The sequence below is a fragment of the Camelus ferus genome, chromosome 7 (genome assembly GCF_009834535.1).
Source record: "Camelus ferus isolate YT-003-E chromosome 7, BCGSAC_Cfer_1.0, whole genome shotgun sequence".
Lineage (NCBI taxonomy): Eukaryota > Metazoa > Chordata > Mammalia > Artiodactyla > Camelidae > Camelus > Camelus ferus.
Genome location: NC_045702.1, coordinates 80,566,971 through 80,588,032, shown reverse-complemented (window position 1 = coordinate 80,588,032; position 21,062 = coordinate 80,566,971). Strand labels below are relative to the sequence as shown.

The window sequence follows — 21,062 nt, the reverse complement described above, 5'->3', positions numbered from 1 at the left end:
TGGGTAAGATGGAGAAATGCAATTTGTATAATGACACAATTGTTTGAATTGGAAGCTAGTAAACATAAACCCAGAAAGTCCAGTTTCAGTCTTGGGGAGTAAGGGTGGTTTCTGTTGTTGAGTCTAAATGAGGGCTTGGGTGATGCCATGTTGATCAGATTTGAGAATAACAAGAAGCTGGTAGAGACAGCAACCAAGCTGGTTGAAACAAAGCAATTTTGTTTTAAGCAAAATTAATTAAAAATGTATATAAGTCCAAAAATAATAAATACACAAAGAGAAACAAGGCTTAGTAGCATCCAAAGTTTTTTTGTTTTAAGGCATTTTTGTGGTTACTTAATGCAAGTCAACATGTCACATGGCTGCCAAATAAGAGCGAACCCTTAGACTTCACCAACAGAACCCTGTTACTCAAAACAAATTGACGACCACCCCACTATTCTGCTGCCCAGCAGAGCCCTACAATAAGTAATATCTATCCAGTGTTCACCACATGCCAGGCAGTCTGCTGAGGGCTCTACCTGTATTTACTCATTTAATTCTCTCAATAATTCTAGAGGTAAGGATTATTATTACCCTCCACTTACAGATGAAAAGAATGGGAAACGCAGAAGTCACACAATTTGCCTAATATCTTACAAGGAATAGGACACAGCAAGTATTGAAAGATGAGTAGTCTAACTCGAACTTCCACTTATGTTAACCACGATTCTACTGGGTCTTTCCTGCCCTCTGACACCAACAGTTGCAGAGGCTGTAGACGCCCCACCCTGTGTGCCTTTGACCAACAGGAGCTCTATAGCAGCCAAAGACAGTCCAGCCTGCTGACAGGTTCCATCTCAAATGCTTGTTCTTCTTCCTTGTAGGTGGGCTTCCTCCAGCACCATGGGAGTTTGCTGGGCTGCACCCTTCTCTGCCACACTTTCCTTGCTGTTTATCATGTTTCTTGAGATCACTTCCCTAATGAACTACTTGTACCCAAGTCCCTGGATCAGGATCTGCTTCGGGGGAAACCCTGAGCTAACATACCACCCTATGCTGTTTCTGAATCATTCTTAAATCTTCCACTAACTTTAAGTAACTAAATATTTACTTGATTTAATTACTTTATAAATCTAAATATTTTTAAGCATAACATAGGTAGCTCTGGCATTAATCATACATTCTTTGATCATTCTATGCTATGAGTTCAAGCAGGGTATGACTTGGAGGAAAATAAAAGGTGCTGGCATGATTTTCCTCTAAGCACCAACCAAACTGAGAAGTAGTTGAGAAAGAAAGGAAAGGGAAAATGGCAAAATAATGGGAGAAGACTAGTAGACAGGAATTTTGAACTTAACCATTAGAACTCAAGTAAAAATGAGGTCTTTGCCCACCCCATCATCCATGGACTCCTAGCACCAAATTATAAAACTGGCTCATTTTCAAGAATATTTCTGAGAGGGGTGGGTTCCTTAATTCATTTTCTTTTTGGAGATGCTCAAAGGAAGGCACTGGTAGTTAGAAATATAAATCAAACTAGGCTGGCAAACTAGAAAACCATTTCTTGTCCTTGGTTAAACTCATTCTACCATTTGTTACTGCATTTATAGTTCATAGTCGTAGTCTTCTAATTCCAGGAGTACTTTCAGGAGATGGTAAAAAGTGCTATTGATAAGTCAGTAATGCTAGGGTGTTCTTATAATCTTACAGAATGAACAATTCAGACTTAGAAACCAGACTTAGAAACACTTTGGGAACAGGGAAAACAAAGGCTACTTAAGAAGCTAACCTAAATGCGATCTTACTTTTAACCTATTTCATTATACTGAAAAATAGTATTTTAATAATCAAATGTCACATTCAACTGCTATTGTTGTATGAAAAAAAGTAAGGTAACCAACTATTATAAAATTATTGACATTTCTCAAATATACAGCTTTTGCATGTACGTGTTGCTTTAAGATGCTTCATATGGTTGCAGTTAAAATAAGTATGCACGTTTTATTGAATAATGCAATAAACAACCACAAAAAGCATGCGTAAATTGTTAGTAGATTCTGCTACTTATGGCAGAATTCATTGGTGGACTGTGTTTCATCAAAACCTTCTCTTTCCCCCGAAAAATGAGAAGTTTTGTAGCACGCAAACAAAAGACATGGTCCTTTTTTTTCTTACCAAGTTTACACTTTCCCTACCCATAGTCAAAGCAAGGAGAATATACAACTTTCCCAGTGAATTTATAAAGGAGAAAACAACAACTGAAAACAAGTGAAATGTAAAGGGCATTATCATTAAAATTCAGTTATTTATCTGGAGTAACATAAAAGTTAGAAAAAAATTTTAAAAATACCTTTGATTTTGATATTCACACCAAGTGAAATTAAGAACATGAACTAATGACAGGAAACATTTCCTTAAACAGCATAAACTTCTACAATGTATTTTGACCTCTATGTTCTATGATGTTCCTGGCCCTTAATAATCAAAAACTTGCAATAAAATCTCTGGTATGTTTACCAACTAGGTCAGAACACAGATTTTTTTTTTTATTTTGTGGCTATTTTTGGTATCATGTTGTTTGCGCTCTTAAAAATTGATGTGTATTGCAAAGTTATTTGTTAGTTTTATCGGTGTATTGATTATTAAGATACTCATGTCGAACATTTGAAAAACAGAGAAAAATATAGGGATGTGAAAACAAATCTTACTTATAATTCTATCCACAGACAACCACAGTTAATATTTAGCTATACAGCTGACCTTTGAACAATACGGGGGCTTAGGGGCACAGGCCCTCTGCATAGTCGAAATCCAGGAATAATCTATAGTCAGCTCTTCCTGTATGCAATTCCTCCATATCCTCGGTTCTGCATCTGTGGACTCAACCAACCACAGATCATGCAGTACTGCAGTATTTACTACTGAAAAAAATCCGCATATAAGTAGACCTGCACAGTTCAAATTTCTGTTGTTCAAGGGTCAAATGTACTTCTCTTTTAGTGTCCATTCCTTTATGTTGTCCTTGTTAATACAGTTTATAATTTTGACTTTTCAAATTAATATTATGTAACAAGCATTTTCCTTCCTATGAAAAATTATCAGTAAATTTAATTTTTGATGAATGCACAATATTCCAAAGTATTCACTTATTTTCTTAATGCTAGATGTTTATGGGCTTGGCACTATATCATTATTGTGAAGAATTCTGCAAGTGTACTTATCTTGATTGCTCTAAAGATATTTACTAGGGCATCAAGATGAGTATTTTGAAACAGACCATAATATCAAGCCTGACCTGCCCAAGAACATTACCAGCAGACACACTCAGAAACCCAAACTGAGCTAACAGGTGAAGAACTATCTCTCCCAAAGCTAATTTGTATAAGTCTGGAAAAGGACCTTAATTACTCAAATGCACAAATACCAACATTAATTCTCTTCAAGAAGTTTAGTAATCTACAAGAAGACACAAACAACTAACCAAAATTAGGAAAACAATGCATAAACAAAACAAGAAGTTTGACAAGGAAATAGCAACCACCAAAAAAAAAAAAAACAAACAAACATAAAAAACAGAAATCCTAGAGTTAAAAAATATAATTACTAAAGTGAAGGATTTAATAGAGAGTTTCAAAAATAGACTTGACCATGTAAAAAAAAAAAATCAGCAACCTGGAAGATAACACATTGGAAATTTCCCAGTCAGAGGAGAAAAAGGAAAGAAAAAGAGTGAAGAAAGCCTATAGGAATTATGGGACACAATGAAAAGAAACAGTATTTGCATTATGGGAATTCCAGAAAGAGAAGAGAAAGAGAAAGAGACAAAAAGTATACTTAAAGCAAAATGGCTGAAAACTTCCTGAACCTAGTGAGAGAAATGGATATCTAGATACACAAGGCCCAAAATTCGCCAAATAGGTTGAACCCAAACAGGACTACACTGAGACACATTACAATTAAATTGTCAAAAGTCAAAGACAAAGAAAGAATTTAAAGAGCAGCAAATGAAAAGAGAGAAGTTACATACAAGGGAACCCCCATAAGAGTATAGGTGGACTGCTTAACAGAAACTCTCCAGACCAAGAGGGAATGGGATGACATATTCAAAACACTCAAAGAAAAATAACTGCCAATCAAAAATTCTATACCCAGAAAACCTGTCCTTCAGAAACAAAAGAGGGATAAAGACTTCCTCAAACAAACAAAAGTTGAAGAAGTCCATTACCACTAGACCTTCCTTACAAGAAATGCTAATGGGAATTCTTTGAGTGGAAGTAAGAGAACACTAATTAACATCAGAAAAACACAAAAAGATAGTGTAAATCTCACTGGTACTGGTAAATATACAGTCATAGGTAGATTCTGCAATATGGTAATAGCGGTGCATAATTCACATACAAGGGCGAGTTTAAAAAAAATTTTTAAAAACATAGTAAAAATAACCATAACTACAATAATCTGCTATTAGTTACACAGTATAAAAAACATTGTAAACTGTAACAGTAATTACCTAAAATGAGAGATGAAGGAGAAGTAAATTGTAAAGTTTATAAATTCTACAGAAGTTAAGTCATTATCAGTTTAAAATGGGGTGTTATAAGTTAAAGATATTTATGTAAGGCTCATAGCAACCACAAGGGAAAGTCCAGTAGTAATCACCCAAAAGAATACAATAAAGAAGTCAAATAATACTGATACTAAAAGACATCAAAATGCAAAAAAGACAGCAGGATAAGGAATAAGGAACAACAGATCTACAAAACAACCAGAACACAATAAGGAAAATGGCAATAGTAATTCCTAACCTATGAATAATTACCATAAATGTAAAAAGATTAATTTCTCCAATTAAAAGATATAGAATAACTGAATTAAATTTTAAAAAATAAGATCTAACAATATGCTGCCTATAAAAGACTCATTTTAGCCTTAGAGACACATGTAGACTGGGAGTGAAGGGATGGAAAAAGTAATTTCAAGCAAATGGCAGCCAAAAACAGCAGGGGTAGCTATACTTCTATCAGAAAAAAATAGACTTTAAACTAAAAATGATAAAAAGAGACAAAGAAGGTCATTATATAATGATAAAGAAGTCAATATATCAAAGAAGCTACAACAACTAAAAACATTTATGTGACCAATATTGGAACAGCTAAATATATAAAATACAAACTAACAGAGCTAAGAGGAGAAATAAAAAGTAATAGAACAATAGATGAGGAGTTTAATACCCCATTCTCAACAGTGGATAGATTACCCAGAGAATCAATAAGGAAACAGGAGGTTTGAACAACACTAAGAACCAATTAGACTTAGCAGACATATACAGAATATATCCAACAACAGCAGAATATACATTCTTTTTAAGTGCACATGGAACATTTTCTAGGACAGACCATACGTTAGGCCACAAACAAGTCTTAGTATATTCAAAAAGACTGAAATCATACCAAGTACCTTCTTTGACACAATGGCATGAAACAAGAAATTAGTAACAAGAGGAAAACCTAGAAAATTCACCAAGTCATGGGGATTAAACAACAGTCTCCTGAATGAAAGAAGAAGTTAAAGGGGAAATAAAAAAGATTCTTGAGACAAACGAAAATGAAAACACAACATACCAGAACTAATGGGATGCAGCAAAGAGCAGTTCTAAGGAAATTCACAGCAATAAATGTCTACATTGAAAAGCAAGAAAGATTCCAAATAAACAATGTAACTCGATGCCTAAGACACTAGAAAAAGAACAAACCATGCCCAAAGATAGCAGAAGGAAGGAAATAATAAAGATTGGAAGAGAAACAAATGAAATAGGGAACAGAAAAACAATAGGAAAGATTAACCAAATGCTGGCATAGATGTGGAGAAAAGGAAACTGTTGGAGACTGCTGGTGGGATTGTAGATTGGTGCTACACTACAGAAAACAGTATGGTGGTTCCTCAAAAAATTAAAAATAGAACTACCACATGATCCAGCAATTCCACTTCTGGAAGATATCCAAAGGAAACAAAAACACTAACTCAAAAAGATATCTGCACCCCCATGTTCAGAAGAATGTATATCATTTGCTTTAGCCAAGGAAGGGAAACAGACTAACGTGTCCATCAATAGATGAATGGATAAGTAAGTTGTGGTATACTTAGACAATGGAATATTATTCAGCCTTAAAAAGTAAGGAAATCTTAACATTTGTGAAAACATGAATGGATCTTGAAGGCATTATGCTAAGTGAAGTAGGTCAGACAGAGAAAGATGAATACTATATGATCTCACTTATATGTGGCAGTAAAAAAAATAAAATAAAAAATAAAACAAACAAAAACTCATAGGAAAAAGAGATCAGACTTGTGGTTACCAGAGGTGAAGAATGAGAGGAAGGGAAATTGGAAAAGGCACAAACTTCCAGTTATAAAATACTTAAGTTTTTACTAAGGATGTAGCATGATGACTATAGCTAACACTGCTGTATAATGTGCAAGAAAATTGTTACGAGAGCGAATCCTGTAAGTTTTCAACAACAACAAAAAAATGGATGTAACATTTTTAAATAGTTGAAAGAGAGCAAAAGAATAATATCTCATAACATGAAAAACATGAAATTCAACCTTCAATATACATAGAAAAAGGCCTTTCGGAATACAGTCACACTCACTCATTTAAGTATTGTCTATGGCTGCCATCTCGCTACTGTGGTAGAGTTAAGTAGCTATAAGGAAAACCACATAGTTTGCAAAGCCTATTTACTATCGACATTTTTTCAGAAAAAGTTTTCAGACACATTTTAAGGCAATAAGTTTTAGGATGGTTTACTACACCATGATAGTTAACTATGATTTTTAAATTTTCACCCCATATTAAATTTTTTTGGCTTGCATGCTATGTTTTGTAGTTATGACTATATTTAAATATTTAAATTTGTTATTAATTTTTAGAATATTTCATTGTGGTTAGTTTTCTTTCCTGAAGCTAAGATTTTCTTTGTAGCCTAGTTTGTAATCAGTGCTTGTAAATGTTCTATAGACACTAGAAAAAGCTCTGTTGGCACAGTATGCCGTGTGACATATATCTATTCACCGCCACCTCATTAAATATAAATAAATCCTCTTTTTATTTAACTACTTTAGAAAATAGTATGTTAATCACTACAAAACAGTTATGTTTCTCACAATTTCTCTTTCCCATAGTTCTAAATTTTTTATTGTAGAACATGTTTCTGTACTTTGATGTGTTTAAAAATAGCGTGGAACCACCAATTACTCTTATTTTCCAAATATAGTATATATCAATGGCCACCACAAGGGGCCAATCCCAGAGCCACAAAGATCCAGGCCAGCATTCTGATTTTCCTTTTTTGTTTCCCTTCATTAAATTGAACAGAGTACTGAGACTTAAATAAACTCAGACATTCCAATGTCTGGATTTTTCTTTTTCCAAAGTTAGCAAATGAGAAAAGAAAAACAATTCACAATAGGGGAAAGAAAAATCATTATGAAAGAAAAAAGCAAATTTATAAATTGAAAGATTAAGAGATTTTGTGTGTGTGTGTGTGTGTGTGTGTTTGTGTGTGTGGTGGCACGGGAGGTGCAGAATGTTCACCTATTTTCTTTTCCTAGCCAGGATTATTCTAAACACAAAATTTATAGTTAGAGAAAAGGGAAATAAGCATCTGACCTGTGAGTACTGTGGACAACGCCTTCATATTCAGAAGATTCCAATTTGAGCCTTATCAGTGATCGATGTGATACTGGGGAAAACATGTTAAACAAGATCGAAGGTAGGTCCAGTCTGGCACTGGACGCAGTGAGTTGCTTGCCAAAACTACTGTGGATTGTCCAGGTGAAGACGGCCAGGAGCAGCTGGTCACTAGGGAGTGTTCCAGGATGCTGGACAGCTGGTGGAAATCAAGACTCAGCAGGGATGTCAGCTGTCAGCACTGGGAGAGCAGTGGAGTCAGCTCTCACCAGAAACATCAGTTGATGTAAGATCAAAAGCCCAAGGATGGCCCAAGCTGGAAAGCCAAAGTTAAATGATAAGAATAGAACCCAAGTGGGGTCGGGGGTGATGGGGCAGGGAAATAGTTGCAGACCAGAACTCAGTCCGAGCCAGAGGCCGGCAGGAAATTGGGCAGGGCAGGAATGAGTCTGGGAGTCTGAGAAGCAAACTGGAGTGTCAGGAGACCCAGTCAAACTCCAGATTCTCTAGCCAATTCAAAAGTCAAGAGCAAAAGCAGGTCAGCCAGCAAAGTCTGGAGAGCTGTGCCCACACCCTCCCAAAAGGAAGGCCTTTCGAGTTGGCTTTGTGGAAACTCCCACCAGATTTCAAGGGGTCTCTGGATATGATGCTGTTAAATTCTACGTTCTTACACTTAGGAAGGGGTTAAGTTCAATGATATCCAAAGTTCTATCCAGCTCCCCAAGTGTTTAGGACTCTAACATTCTATAAATCTAAAAATATACATTAAGTTCCAATGGAGGACCGAAGGTATTAAATGTTTTATCCAGGGAAACAGAGTTTACTGGACTGCCTCCCACCACCATCATCCCCCCCTGCACATGCATATAAATATCCCACCACTACCACCTAATTCTTTCTACTAAAAGGCAGTGTGGAATGGTTTATAGCCCTCCTGGAAAAAAGGAGGGGGAGGGAAGGAGTGGGATGACATTCCATTCCATCCTGACTCACTTAAAGACATCACTTGATTCTCAGTCACAAAGAATTCTCTTAACAGCGTGGAAAGAGCCCTGGTCATGAGGAGCTTGTTTGGAGTTGCAGTGGTTCCTTTTGCATTCTGTAAGCCAAAGGGATGCATTCCAGGGCTGGGTTTCTTTCATTCTTTTTCCCTCCAGGCTGATTTTATAGTAACAACACATAGCCACTTAAATCTATCTCCAAAGAACCAACATTCAGAAAAATGTACCACATAAAATGTAGACATTTTACAAGGGACCATCTATTAGCTGATAATGGCAGAGCTGCCACGGAATGCATAAGAAAACAAATGTGACCCTCGCCGAACATCGGACCCATTTATCCAAATCAGCTCTCTGCAGTGGATGCCAGATAAACCTACAATGATATGATTCAAGGCATTATGAAAGTCTGGGGGGAGGTTACAATAAACTAAATATGTAGTTTGAGGATATATATAAATCACATAAAATGCAGCCTCATAAGATGCTAATAGAAGTCAGCAGGGAGGGGGGAAAGAAAGGCTGGCAGAAGAGATTTTAAAATGTGATCATATGGGAAAAAGAATATTAGACCAACAAAAAAGTTTCCATGGGAGAAAATAGTAAGTTTCTCTATGTATATTAAAACCATGTAGACATGGGAGAGTCGATGGTTGCCAGGCTGAGAGAGGGGAGGAATTAAGCAGTTAAAAGAGACTTCCCAGCCTCCCAGCCCTGGCAAAAGTGTCAGTGAGGGCAGCTTGACCTCTGGGGCTCCTGACTGCTCTCAGCCTTTCATTCTGCTCCTCATCCACCTTAGGCAGCCAGGGCTTTGGTGATTTCTCCAGTTAAAAAATCTAGTCTGAGGAAAGGGCCTGGGGGATTTTACTTACTCAAAGAGTTAGTGCTTCAACTCCCCCTGTGCTATTTGAAGCTGAAGGGTGGACACATTTTCAAGCCCCTAAAACCTATAATCGCAGAATTTCTGAAATCAGCGAGCTATGTGTCAGGAAGGGTTATATTCCATGCACGAGAGATGCCTTCCAGTCCTTCTAAATTATACCATATAGGCAGCCACTGATAAAAGACTCCAGGATCTCTAAGCAAACCACCTGTTCAATGAAGCTTTCCTGCAAATAGGTAAAACCCAGCTAGGAAGCTGGTCCATAATAGCCATGACTTATTTAATTGCAATAGGGCTCAAATTATGAAACACAGGATAAGGACAGGAAGATGGGGCCATGGAAAGTGGCAGGAGGGAGGACTTAAATGCAGATTTAAGAAAGGGGGGCAGGGGAAGGGGCAAGAGATAGGGGGCTGTCAGAGATGAAATATGAGGTAGTTTTATTTTCTAGTAAAAATTAAAATTAAGGATATTATAAATGTTATTTAAGAGAAAAGTAAAGTCAACAGCTTTCAGGAAGGCCAGAGATACCCATTAAAACTTTGCGAAAAACGTAACCATAAAAATGACACAGGAGAACTCATGGATGTGTTTTACTTCAGAGTTCAAAGGCCCTGACTAAAACTTTTCATAGAGGCTATTAACACAGCGTAGCAGCTCAGGAACACACTAAAGTGTTTCATTCTTTATGAGGGCACAACCACAAATGCATGGAATAACTTAAGCGGAATGTTCACAGGTTCCAAATTCATTGCCCACACTGAGAAATAGTGTTTCTTGAAAGGGAATAGAACATGAGCTATTAAGGTCCACTTTGGGTTTAAAAAAAGAAAAAAACTAAGCACTATTAATAGCCTTTATTAAGGGCACTGTACAAAGTTAAATGTATTCCTAACTCTTATGAGCTATTTTTAATTTGTTAAAAAATTCAAACAGAAATCATTTATTTAGCTGCAACAAGGCCACAGAGGGCAACTAGAATGTTGTGCTTTACTCTTGCTAGAATTAAATCAAATCAGTACAATAACACTATTTCTATCATCCTAATTGGGATTTGATTGGCAGTTACATAGAACTTAATTGAATAAAAATTGTGCACACTAATTCATATAATAATTACCCTTTGGGAGAGAAAAATCTCTCAAAAACATGGCATCCATGAATTAAAAAAATGATACAGGAGAACTTTGCAAGCTGTAATTTGTGATTCTTGAGGACTGAGATTCTCCTAAAATGCAGTGGGCACTGTTGTTATGCTGAAGGCTGTGCTAGCTGTTTTCATGCCTGATCTGGTTTTTAATTCTGACAGTGATGTAGGTATTGTTATATGCACCGTTATATACGTTATATATGTTATATGTGGTCCTGAGCAAATCCTCTGATTTATATACTGTTATATGTGGTCCTCTGATTTGCTCAGGACCACAGAGTGAGTGAGTGGAAGACTCTGATCTCAAATTCAGGTCTTTTTGACATTCTGGGGATCATAATACAGGCTTCCTGGGTTACTTCTGCAAAAAGTGCTCATTTCCAGCTATCACTTCTCTCCTCTTTTTTTATTTTGACCCGACATGGGGTTATTTCCCTTAGGCCAGCTTGCCAAATTTGGATGGCTTTGCCCCTCATCAGTTCATACATTCACTAACTAAAAGAACACCTAGTGCCAGGAACTCAAGTATGCACTAGGAATATAAATTTTTTTAAAAGATATAGTCTTTTATGATGTGTCAATGTAGGTTCATCAATTATAACAAATGTACCACTCTGCTGGGAGATTGTGGTGGTGGGGAGGCTGGAGGGTGGGGAAAGAAGGGGCAGAGGATATATGGGAAATCTCTGTAACTTCCTCTCAGTTTCGCTGTGATCCTAAAACTTCTCTTAAAAAATGTCTTTAAAAACAAAAAGATAGTCTCTGCCTTAAGAAATTGACTGTCTTGTCAAGGAGGACGATCGATGGCAGTTGAGTGCAATAGATGTTCTGATGCAGCAACATGGGAAGAGCTGCTTAAAATACACAAATGAGATAGGGAAAGCTCCCAAAACTCGTGCTCATTTTAAAGGACTGGTAGCAGCCAGTGAGCCAAAGAAGCTTCATCATTTTAGTGAAAAGCAATGAGCATGTGGGAAGACACAGCGGATTAAAAGACCAGACCAAATTATAAGGAGTTGTAGGTGGTTCAAAGGCAAAAGTGGGAGATGCAATTACATGCGTTAAAATAAATGGTTTAAACTTTATCTTCAAAGCTATGGAGACTCCCTGAAAGACCTAGCCAGGGAAGTGGAGTGACCAAATTTGCCTGATGGTACCAAAATGGCAGTTTTTTTTTTTAATTAACATTATATTTAGGCAGCTTTGAAGTCACAACCCCTCCATCAACAGCCCAAAATGCTCTAGGTCCAACTCTCCAATATTCTGAACAAGCCTATTAAAAATAAGTTGACACCAAAAATGAAGAGATGAAGCTCTTTAATAAATTCTGGATTCAATTCAACAAATATCTGTTTAGCACCTCTGTTTAGAAGGTCCTGTTTAGAAGACATTTAATTTCACAGTATTTTAAGATAGTACACTCCAAAAATAAATACTCAATTACCTACCAGAAACTTAAGAAAAAATGAGATCATTCAAAACCGAAAGTAATTATTTTACTAAAGGATTGGCCACAGTACTTTAAACGGTAAATGTACCTTACTCTGTTGGTTTTATTTATGACAACTTCGTGTGACCAACTTTTTAGCAATGCCTTCACTAGGACGATACTGACGTTCACTTCCTTAACATGTATAGCATTTTTCAAAAAGCAGTTTAGAAGTTGTCATCAGTTTCTTTCCAAGCTACTTTTTTTCTTCTTCTGTAATTTTTTTTCTCGCTATAAAATTACACTCAGTTCAATATTTCCTTCTTTGAACTGTCTTTTTTCTTCACTTGCCTAATTCTGTTTGTCCTTTAAGACTCACCTCAGGTGACACTGTCTCCAGGAAGCCTTCTCTGACTCGCCCAGATTGAAGTAGTTGCCCCTTCTCTGGGCTCCCGGCACCCTGTGCGAATGTTTACAGCTGCACTTCATACATGCTACTTAATTCATTGCTTTACTTGTTTCTTTTCCTGCTTAGACTAAGAATCGACCTCATCTTTCATCTCTGTATCTGCAGGACAAGGCGCACAGTTAGTGGCCATTAACATTGATGAAGAGGGGAAGGGGGAGGAATAAGATGAATTGTATTTCTATTTAACCCATTATTTCTCTTTTCCTTCATCCTCATTTCATGTCTTCCTATTATTTCTCCCCAACTACTAATATATCATCTTAATCCTTCTCTTCTTAGTTCAATGCACATCATGATTTTCAGTCTCTCCCTTGAGAGGTCCTAACTATTGCAAAAATGCTGGCCCTGTGTGCGAACAGCACAGCATGACGTGTTTGTTGCTCCTCAGCCTTGCAAAGAAAGGGTTTGTTGTAACAGGCCCTGGATTAGTCTCTATTATATCTCTTCTTCTGGGTTTTAGCTGGGGACTTTTAACGTGCTTTCGCTTTGCCTAGGTTTTTGGTCTTAGCAGCTGGGTAAACAGACTCTCTGCAACACCCTGGATGAAATGGCAAGCTCAAGGGGAAAGTCTTCCACCTTTAAATTAAAAAAAAAAAAAAAAAAAGAAAGAAAGAAACACTTGCTCCCGGCCATGGTTTGGGAATAGCAACACCTGAGAGCACTTGAGGGGAACTGTGTGTGTGCTGGCTGTGGAAAGCTCAGCTGATGACAAAAACATGCAGCGACCTTCCTGAGTGAGTCCGCCTGCTCTCAGACAGCAGCAACAAACTGACTTTAGCAAGAATAACTGAAAAGTGAGGTAAGGGACTGACGTTTCTGGTAGGCACTTTCAAAAGAGTCTACGAATTTCATAGGAGAACGCAAAGAGAATCACCTGATTCTAAAACACTTTAATGAACTCTTGCCATGGGCAGGAAAGTTACTTTGGGAAATTACTCAGGAAATTAAGCAAAAGTTACTCCGGAAAAATACTTCGTAAGGAAGACTTTGAAATACAAGAGGAATACTTGATGTGTATTTAGGAGAGCAGACTTTGTAAAAATCCATAAATGGTTTGAGTGAAGCATTATGCTGTACAGCAGAAATGGACACAACATTGTAAACTGACTAGACTTAAATAAAAATACATATATACCCAAAAAATCCATAAATGGTTCTGTTTTCACTTTTGGATGAAAGGGTTGAGAGGTGTTTTTTTTTTAAATAAACACCGTAAGTCCATCATTCCTAGAGTCTTTTTTTTTTAAGTCTGCAGTGCAAATTCACTCACAAATCCTTCTACATTTTTATATATTTTAAAGATTTTCTAAAATAAAAATATAGGCCAAGGAAACTGTCCATGAGCATTAAAGGAAAGTATTATGATGTAATTTTTAATGCAGACAACAGGGAAAATATGGTATATTCACATGGCAATACAGCTACTGTTACCAAAAATATTCTTTTCTATAGAAATGACTGGAAAACCACACACCCAAAAATTGTAGCATGTGCCTTGTAACATCCTCAAAAAAAAAAAAAAAAAGACAAAAAGACCATAAATTATTAACAGGCACAGCCTATAGCTGCAACACATCTGTAAAGCAAAATTTACAAAAAGTTTATATGAAAAATATGGACAACTTCTTAGGCATATCAAAACAAATGTTTTTATGGAAAAAGTCTAAAAGAAAAATCTAAAAAGGTGTAAGGGTTGCTCTAATGGAAGTCCAGGAGGGCAGAGATTTTTGTTCTGTTTTTTTAATGCTCCTTTCCTAGTGCTCAAAACAGTCCCTGGCACATAGTAGGTATTCAATACATATTTGTTAAACAGATGAGAAGAGAATGAACAAATGAGAAGCATATACCATTGGAACTCTTGAGGCCCTCAAGTCTCTTCAGGTGAGGAAGTTTTGCCCACTCTAAGCTGCTGGAAAACTTCTTGAACTCTACCAGGTAGAGTGTTCCCTTCAAGATGTCTCTTTGGGGCGGGGAGAATGGGTGGAGACGGTCAAACAAGACAAACGTCCGATTATAAGACAAGTGAGTCCTGCGGGTGTAGTGTCCAGCATGGTGACTATAGTTAACAATACTGTACAATGTATCGCATATTTGACAGTTGCTGAGAGAGTAGATCCTAAAAGTTCTCATCACAAAGGAAAAAAAAAAAGATTTGTAACTGTGAGGTGATGGATGCTAACTAAGCTTACTATGGTAATCATTTCAGAATAGATACATATATGAAATCACTATATGGTACACCTTAAACTAATACAATATTATATGCCAATTACATCTCAATAAAACTAGAAGAAGAAAAAGAAAGACGTATCGTCAGGTTAGATAGAAAATAAAAGTTGCTGATAAGCAAACTCATTTTATGACCAAAAAATTTCCTTTGATTCACAAGTTTAAGGAACTCCTTTATAATAAAGTCGTCATAACTTTAGCAGCACAATTTTCCTGCCTTCCCGGCCCCTCCCTATTCTCTCTCTAGACCCAACTCCCTATATGATTTCTCTATACTGAGAAAACATGGAAGAGAAAGGTCATGTCAGATAGTGGAAGGCCACGATGTCAGACTAAAAAGATCAGATTTAATCCTATGATTAACACAGAGCCACTAATATTTTGAATATTGGAAAAACATAGAATCATATCATGAAAACGATACATTTTACAATATTCACAGAGACTTCTTAACAGACTTCTTAAGCCGAGCACTTAACAGTACTAATGAGTCCAGGGACTGTGTTCAGAAAAACAAATGATAAGGTTGTCAATGGGACTGAATTAACACCCAGATCTTCCCTGGTCATCACTGTTTCCAGCCACCACAGAGGAGAAGAGACTTGAGCTGGAAGAGACTGAAGGCCTGCATCTCACAAGACAACAGCACAGCATGCCCACACCCCAGGGCAAGAGAGCTGGGACCCTGGCCTACAAGCAACCGAGGGCCTCTCTGCGGTCTGTGTTTTAACAGCAGGACAAATGATGATGGGGCCTCCCCCATCAAGTTTCCTCTCTTAAAACTAACCCTTAGTCTCTTCTTTACAAGTCTGACTCCTTAAGTCTGAACAAAGACATAGGACTTTATGGGTTGCAAGATGCTGACGCTCTCACTTCTGGGTATGTAAGAGTAGAAAGAAGAAGATGTCGGGTTATCTGATTAACCCCAAAGAGAGAAATTAAAAATTAACCTGCTACGGATGCTGCTGAGAGTCTTTCCACAGCAGATTTCTATAATAGAATTTAGCAAGGAATACAAGTTTTAGGACATGAAACCAATCGCTTAACTTTGTGGTTCTTGAAGGTATAAAAATCCCAGCAACTCAACAACGAGATGACACTTGTATCTTGCCTGGGTTTTGTATTTTTGTTGGGTCCACTCTTCTCACAGCATGGATATGATTTATTTAGACCATCAAAGAGCTTTTGATAAGGTTCTCACAAGTGCCTATTATTGAAACTTGGTAACCTTGGTGTGAAAGGAAAAAGTCATATCAATGAATTAAATGAATTAAAAACTGCCTGAGAGGCAAAGAGGCAAAAAGCTGAAATAAATGGCCAATTCTCATGTGGAGAAAGGTTAATGACTGAGGGCCCTCTGGCTTTGAAGCAGAATCTGAGTTTTATTTAACTGATGACCAGGAGAGGGGAGCCCAGTTCTTGTTCCCCTCTCCTCTGCATATAAGCCCCACACACAGAGCCCCTATTGACTGAAGGGGGAGATACAGGCAGCGTAGAGAAGTGCTTAAAATCCAGGCAAGAGAGAGTAGGTAATGAATGGTGACTCATGTGGAGCTTCACAAACATGAAGGGAACAGAAATAAATGTACTACTAGCAGAATTTTATTTTCTAAGAACTTTGAGATAGATAGACAGACAGATAGAATGATAGATAGATAGGTATGCCCTTGCCAAAAGACAAGATACAATATTTGAACAAAAATGCTTAATTTTTTGGTGCAATGAGAGCAAAAGTTCCACACTGAACAATAGTTCATGTGGGCATTTAGATCCACAAAAACCACAATGCCTATTTCCATAGATTGAGAAGTTTAGACGTAAACAAAAGTGAAACTGATAGGAAAGAGTTAGATTTATTACCTCTTACTGAGGCAGACTTGAAAAACTGGTACAGGTTTTTACAAAAGCATAACCTGACATGGATGGAATAATTTGGCAATCAAATGCTCTAAATGATTAGCATTAATCCTTTATGACCCATAACTCAGTTTTCAAAACATCGTAATGACAAGCTACACAGGGAAGGCTCAGAAAAGCCAGCAAACTCTTGACTCAACCTCCCTTGTCTCAGTTTCCTTCTCTGTAAAATGGGAATAATAGAACTTACAGAATGATTGTAAGAGTTAAACGAGGTCAATTATGTGAGCATTTACTACTGTAAATGTAAAAAAAAGATGTTAAATTATTATTGTAGTATGTATGGCAGACTAAACCCAAACACATACATGCCCTAGAGAAGCAACCAAATTTAAGTAATTATGACTTTCTTATTTATATCATCGTTATGATTCAGCACTTAATAAGACATATAAAATGCTTTCAAGAAAGAAAAACATAGCTTTAAAATATATTTCCACTAACCAGTTTTGTGAAATGAAAAATAATAAGTTAATGTAAGTAAGCCAAAAAGAACACCACAAAATACCAGATAAATGCTAATGACATATTAATTCTGAAATGTACAAATAGCAGAGCCAAGCTTACCGTGTAGACAGTATTTTAATAAGCTCTTTTCTGTTCTGTACCCGAAGGTGGTTAGTTCTATACATGGAATCATCAATCAGCTCAGGCAAATTCAAGATCTAGAAGAGAAAAATAATTTTAAGGTGTAATTCACAAATTTTATGTCCCTGCTTGTGGGCACCAGTGTTCAGGCCCTGTCAGTCCATCACCAAGACCATGCCTTGCTGGTCTTTATACTTCTTAGCAAAGGGATATAGAGAGAGGGAAGGATCATGCAGTTAGGATGGGTCATGCTGGCAACGAGGTTTGTCACTGATAAGTTTTTACCACTTTTAAGCATGTGTCTACATCGGGGAACACAGAAAATGAGTTATCAAGCCCCCAAAATGTCTTGTACACATTTATAAGAATATAGGGAAAGAGTTATCAGATTCCCACAGTAACTTGTCTAGAGAAAATACGATAGACATACAAAAGTGGGTAAAACTGACCTAATTCTAAGAGTCCAAATCATAAGTGCATGTCTGCACTTACATGAAGCCCATGATCAATATATATTCTGCAGGTACATTCACTTATTTGTTCCACATGTAAATAAAATAATACTATCTGTCCCAGGAGTCCTATCCAGGATGTTGTACAAGGTGCTAAAATAAAGGGAACGCATACACACTTGCCCCAAATGCTCACCATTAAAACAATGTCAGATTAAAAGATACTCTTCCTATAGAAGTGTCACTATTTTTCTTTAATACGACTCCCTGAAGGAGTAACAAACAGAAAAGCTTTTATATACTTCCTCTTTTGCTCCTCCTCAATAGAGAGAAAATCTATCTTGCAAGCCCCAGTGAACATCTTGCAATTTTAACAAGACCATAACGAAAGTACCAAGTGGATTTGGGATGGAAAAGAACTTTTAAAAAGAATGTGTGGAGGCAGTGTTTGGCAGTTGTGCTGGGAAGTCAGAAGGAGCATTTATGGGCTAAGGGCAGGCCATGTGGCCTACAGAAAGCTTCTCTACCTCTATTAATGTATTAGCTTTAAATATGAACACTTCATGGTTTCATTTGTTTCCCATAGTTTAAATGAAATCAATCCATTAATCATTTTACAAAGGAGAGAAAAAGTGAGGAAGGTTCCCTGAAGGCAAGAGAGCGTCTCAGTGGTGTCATTTCTCTTTCACGTGTTTCACTTATTCATTTCCTTTAGGAATAATAAAGACAGCATAACTCTCCCAGATTTTAAAAAGTGACACCACATACAGTGCCCATTCTAAAAACCTCCCTGTCACCATGCCTGATCCCTGAAATGGCCTCGGCTTATCCAGGAATCAAAACCCACTCTCCCTCCCTACGAGGGAATAAGTCATTTCAAGAAAAAGCAAGTGCCTTCAGTAGATCGCGTGTTAAGTTTATAAACGCGGTCTCACCCTGAATATACTATAAGCTACATAAAAAAGTACTTAGTGTTTGCAATCTGTGGTAACTATGATGCACTAAGTTGGACTTACTGGACCTCCTTTCTTTTTGAAAGTTGGAGTTAAATAGTGGGTCAAAGTAATCAGCCTTCTGTCTTCAGTTCTGCCAACACTCAAAATGTTTCTAGGGAGATTGTTTCAAATGCTGCGGTCCTAACTGTGCTTAAGGTACTTGGAAAAAGGGTGCTGCTTGGGACCCAATAAAGCAATGCAAGTAAAAGTGCTTAACATACTAAGCACTAAATAAGTGTGAATTATTCCAAGTGGGCACTATCCTCCCCACCAAGAGAAATAAGAAAGCATGTGTTTGTTCAAAAAAGCTGGCTAGATAAACAACACGTTTATACTGTCTAGCACAAGGAACTATATTCAATATCTTGTAGTAACCTATAATGGAAAAGAATATGAAAGGAATACATGTATGTATATGTACGACTGAAACATTATGCTGTACACCAGAAATGGACACAACATTGTAAACTGACCAAACTTCAACAAAAAAAGAATGCAAAGTAAAAAATTCTATTATAAAAAAAAAAAAAGGAAGGATGGAAAAGCGTGGGGAGGGTAAGGGAGAATAGACACTTAACCTTCATTTCTCAAGGATCTTCCTATTGGATACAGAATTCTGGGTTGAGAGCGCCTTCCTTTTGGCCCTTTAAACATGTTGTGTTACCCCTCACTGGGTTCTGTAGTTTCTGACCAGCAGTCTGCAGTCAATTGAGTCAGTGTTCCCCCAAAAGTAGTACAACATTTTTCCCTGGGTACTTTCATATTTTTCTTGGTCTTCAGTATTCAGCAGTAATATCTTGACATGTTTGGGCATGTTATTTATTTGGATTTATCTTTTAGGGGGGGTTGCTGAAATTATTACATCTGTAGGTTTTTATCTTTCACCAAATTTGGGGAGTTTCCAGCCATAATGGAAGAAATAATTTCTTCAACAATGTTTTCAGTATGTTCTCTTTCTCCTCTCCTTCTGGGACAACAATGACATAAATATTAGACTTTTTTTGTTCTCGTCCCGTACAGGTCCCTGAAGAGCTACTCACTCTTTCATTTTGTGGAAGGGGTTATCTTTTTTTCTCTCTGTTGTTCAGACTGAGTAATTTCTATTTATCCATGTTCCTTGTTTCCTCTGTCACCTCCTTTGTGCTATTGAGCTCAGTCAGTGAGGTGTTTGTTCCTGTATTTGGCAGTTGTATTTTTCAGTTCTAAAATGTCCACTTGGTTCTTCATGTCTTCTATTTCTTTGCTGGACATTTTCTAATGATTTCAACAGGGTCTGTGATGATTGTTAGAGTATTTTCATAGTGGCTGTTTTCAAGTTTTCCTGAGTTAATTCCCACATGTGTGCCCTCGTGGCATTGGCATTTATTGACTGTCTTTTCTCATACAAGTTCTGGTTCTTCGTACGCTGAGTAATTTTGGATTGTATCCTGGACACTTTGAGTATTATGTTACAAGCCTCTGGGGCTTGTTTAAATCCTACAGAAAATTTTTGTTGTAATTGTTTTTAGCAAGCAGTTCACCAGGCTGCAAGTCGCAACCCACTTTCTGTGTGCTTTGGTTCTAGGATTAGTTCAGCTTTCAAAGCCTTTGCAGTGCTTTTTTGAGTCGGGCCCACCTGTGCCCCACTTCGTGGTCATGCTGCAGCCTGGGCAGTCGTCTGTTTGCTAACACAGTTCTCAGCATCTTTGGTGTCCTGGTTAGGATCAGATCAATGCATGCACAGCTCAGGGGTGAGCGCAGGAGTTCACAAACAACTTTAAAGACCACTTTCTGAAGCTCTTCCTTCTGTACAACCTCTTTCCAGTTCCCTAGGGCTCCTCTCTAGTTACCCCACTTCCCAGCACACTTCCAGGGCAAAGGCCAGTCGGTGGGAGGGCAGAGAAAAAAGCAACAAGGATTCACCCCTCTCTTTTGGGATCCCGGCTCAGTGATAAAGAAGAAAGCTCCCCTTCCTCAGAGTTTTGGCTCCTGGTCGTCTGCTGCTATTACAGGACTGCTTATAGGCGGCGGTGTAAGGAAATTAGGAGGAAGGAAAAAATGGAGGATTTCCACACTCTGACGTTAGACAGAGCTCGCTTTCCTGCTTCTCACACCAGGAAGGAAGGGCATCTCCTGGAGCTCAGCTCTGTTTCCCTGTGCCCATTTCCAGATTTCAGTCTCCCACTGTGTTTACGAAAAGGAATAATCAGAAAGGGGAAATTGGTCAATTTACTGCCAGTTTACAAGTACTTCAAATTCTGGTGTTCTTCCCCAACTCTCCTGCTACTGCTCATT

General features: G+C 37.5%; 1 protein-coding gene across 13 annotated transcripts in view; it reads right to left on the bottom strand.

Annotated features, from left to right (window-relative positions):
• The window catches only part of SUGCT (succinyl-CoA:glutarate-CoA transferase), a 622,782-nt gene that overhangs the window by 404,577 nt on the left and 197,143 nt on the right, over positions 1–21,062 (bottom strand). For all 13 annotated transcript variants that reach the window (XM_032484269.1, XM_032484261.1, XM_032484260.1 and 10 more), the window contains one exon: positions 17,321–17,418. In XM_032484269.1, coding sequence (XP_032340160.1) covers positions 17,321–17,418 — 98 coding nt within the window. The remainder of the gene's footprint in view (positions 1–17,320; positions 17,419–21,062) is intronic.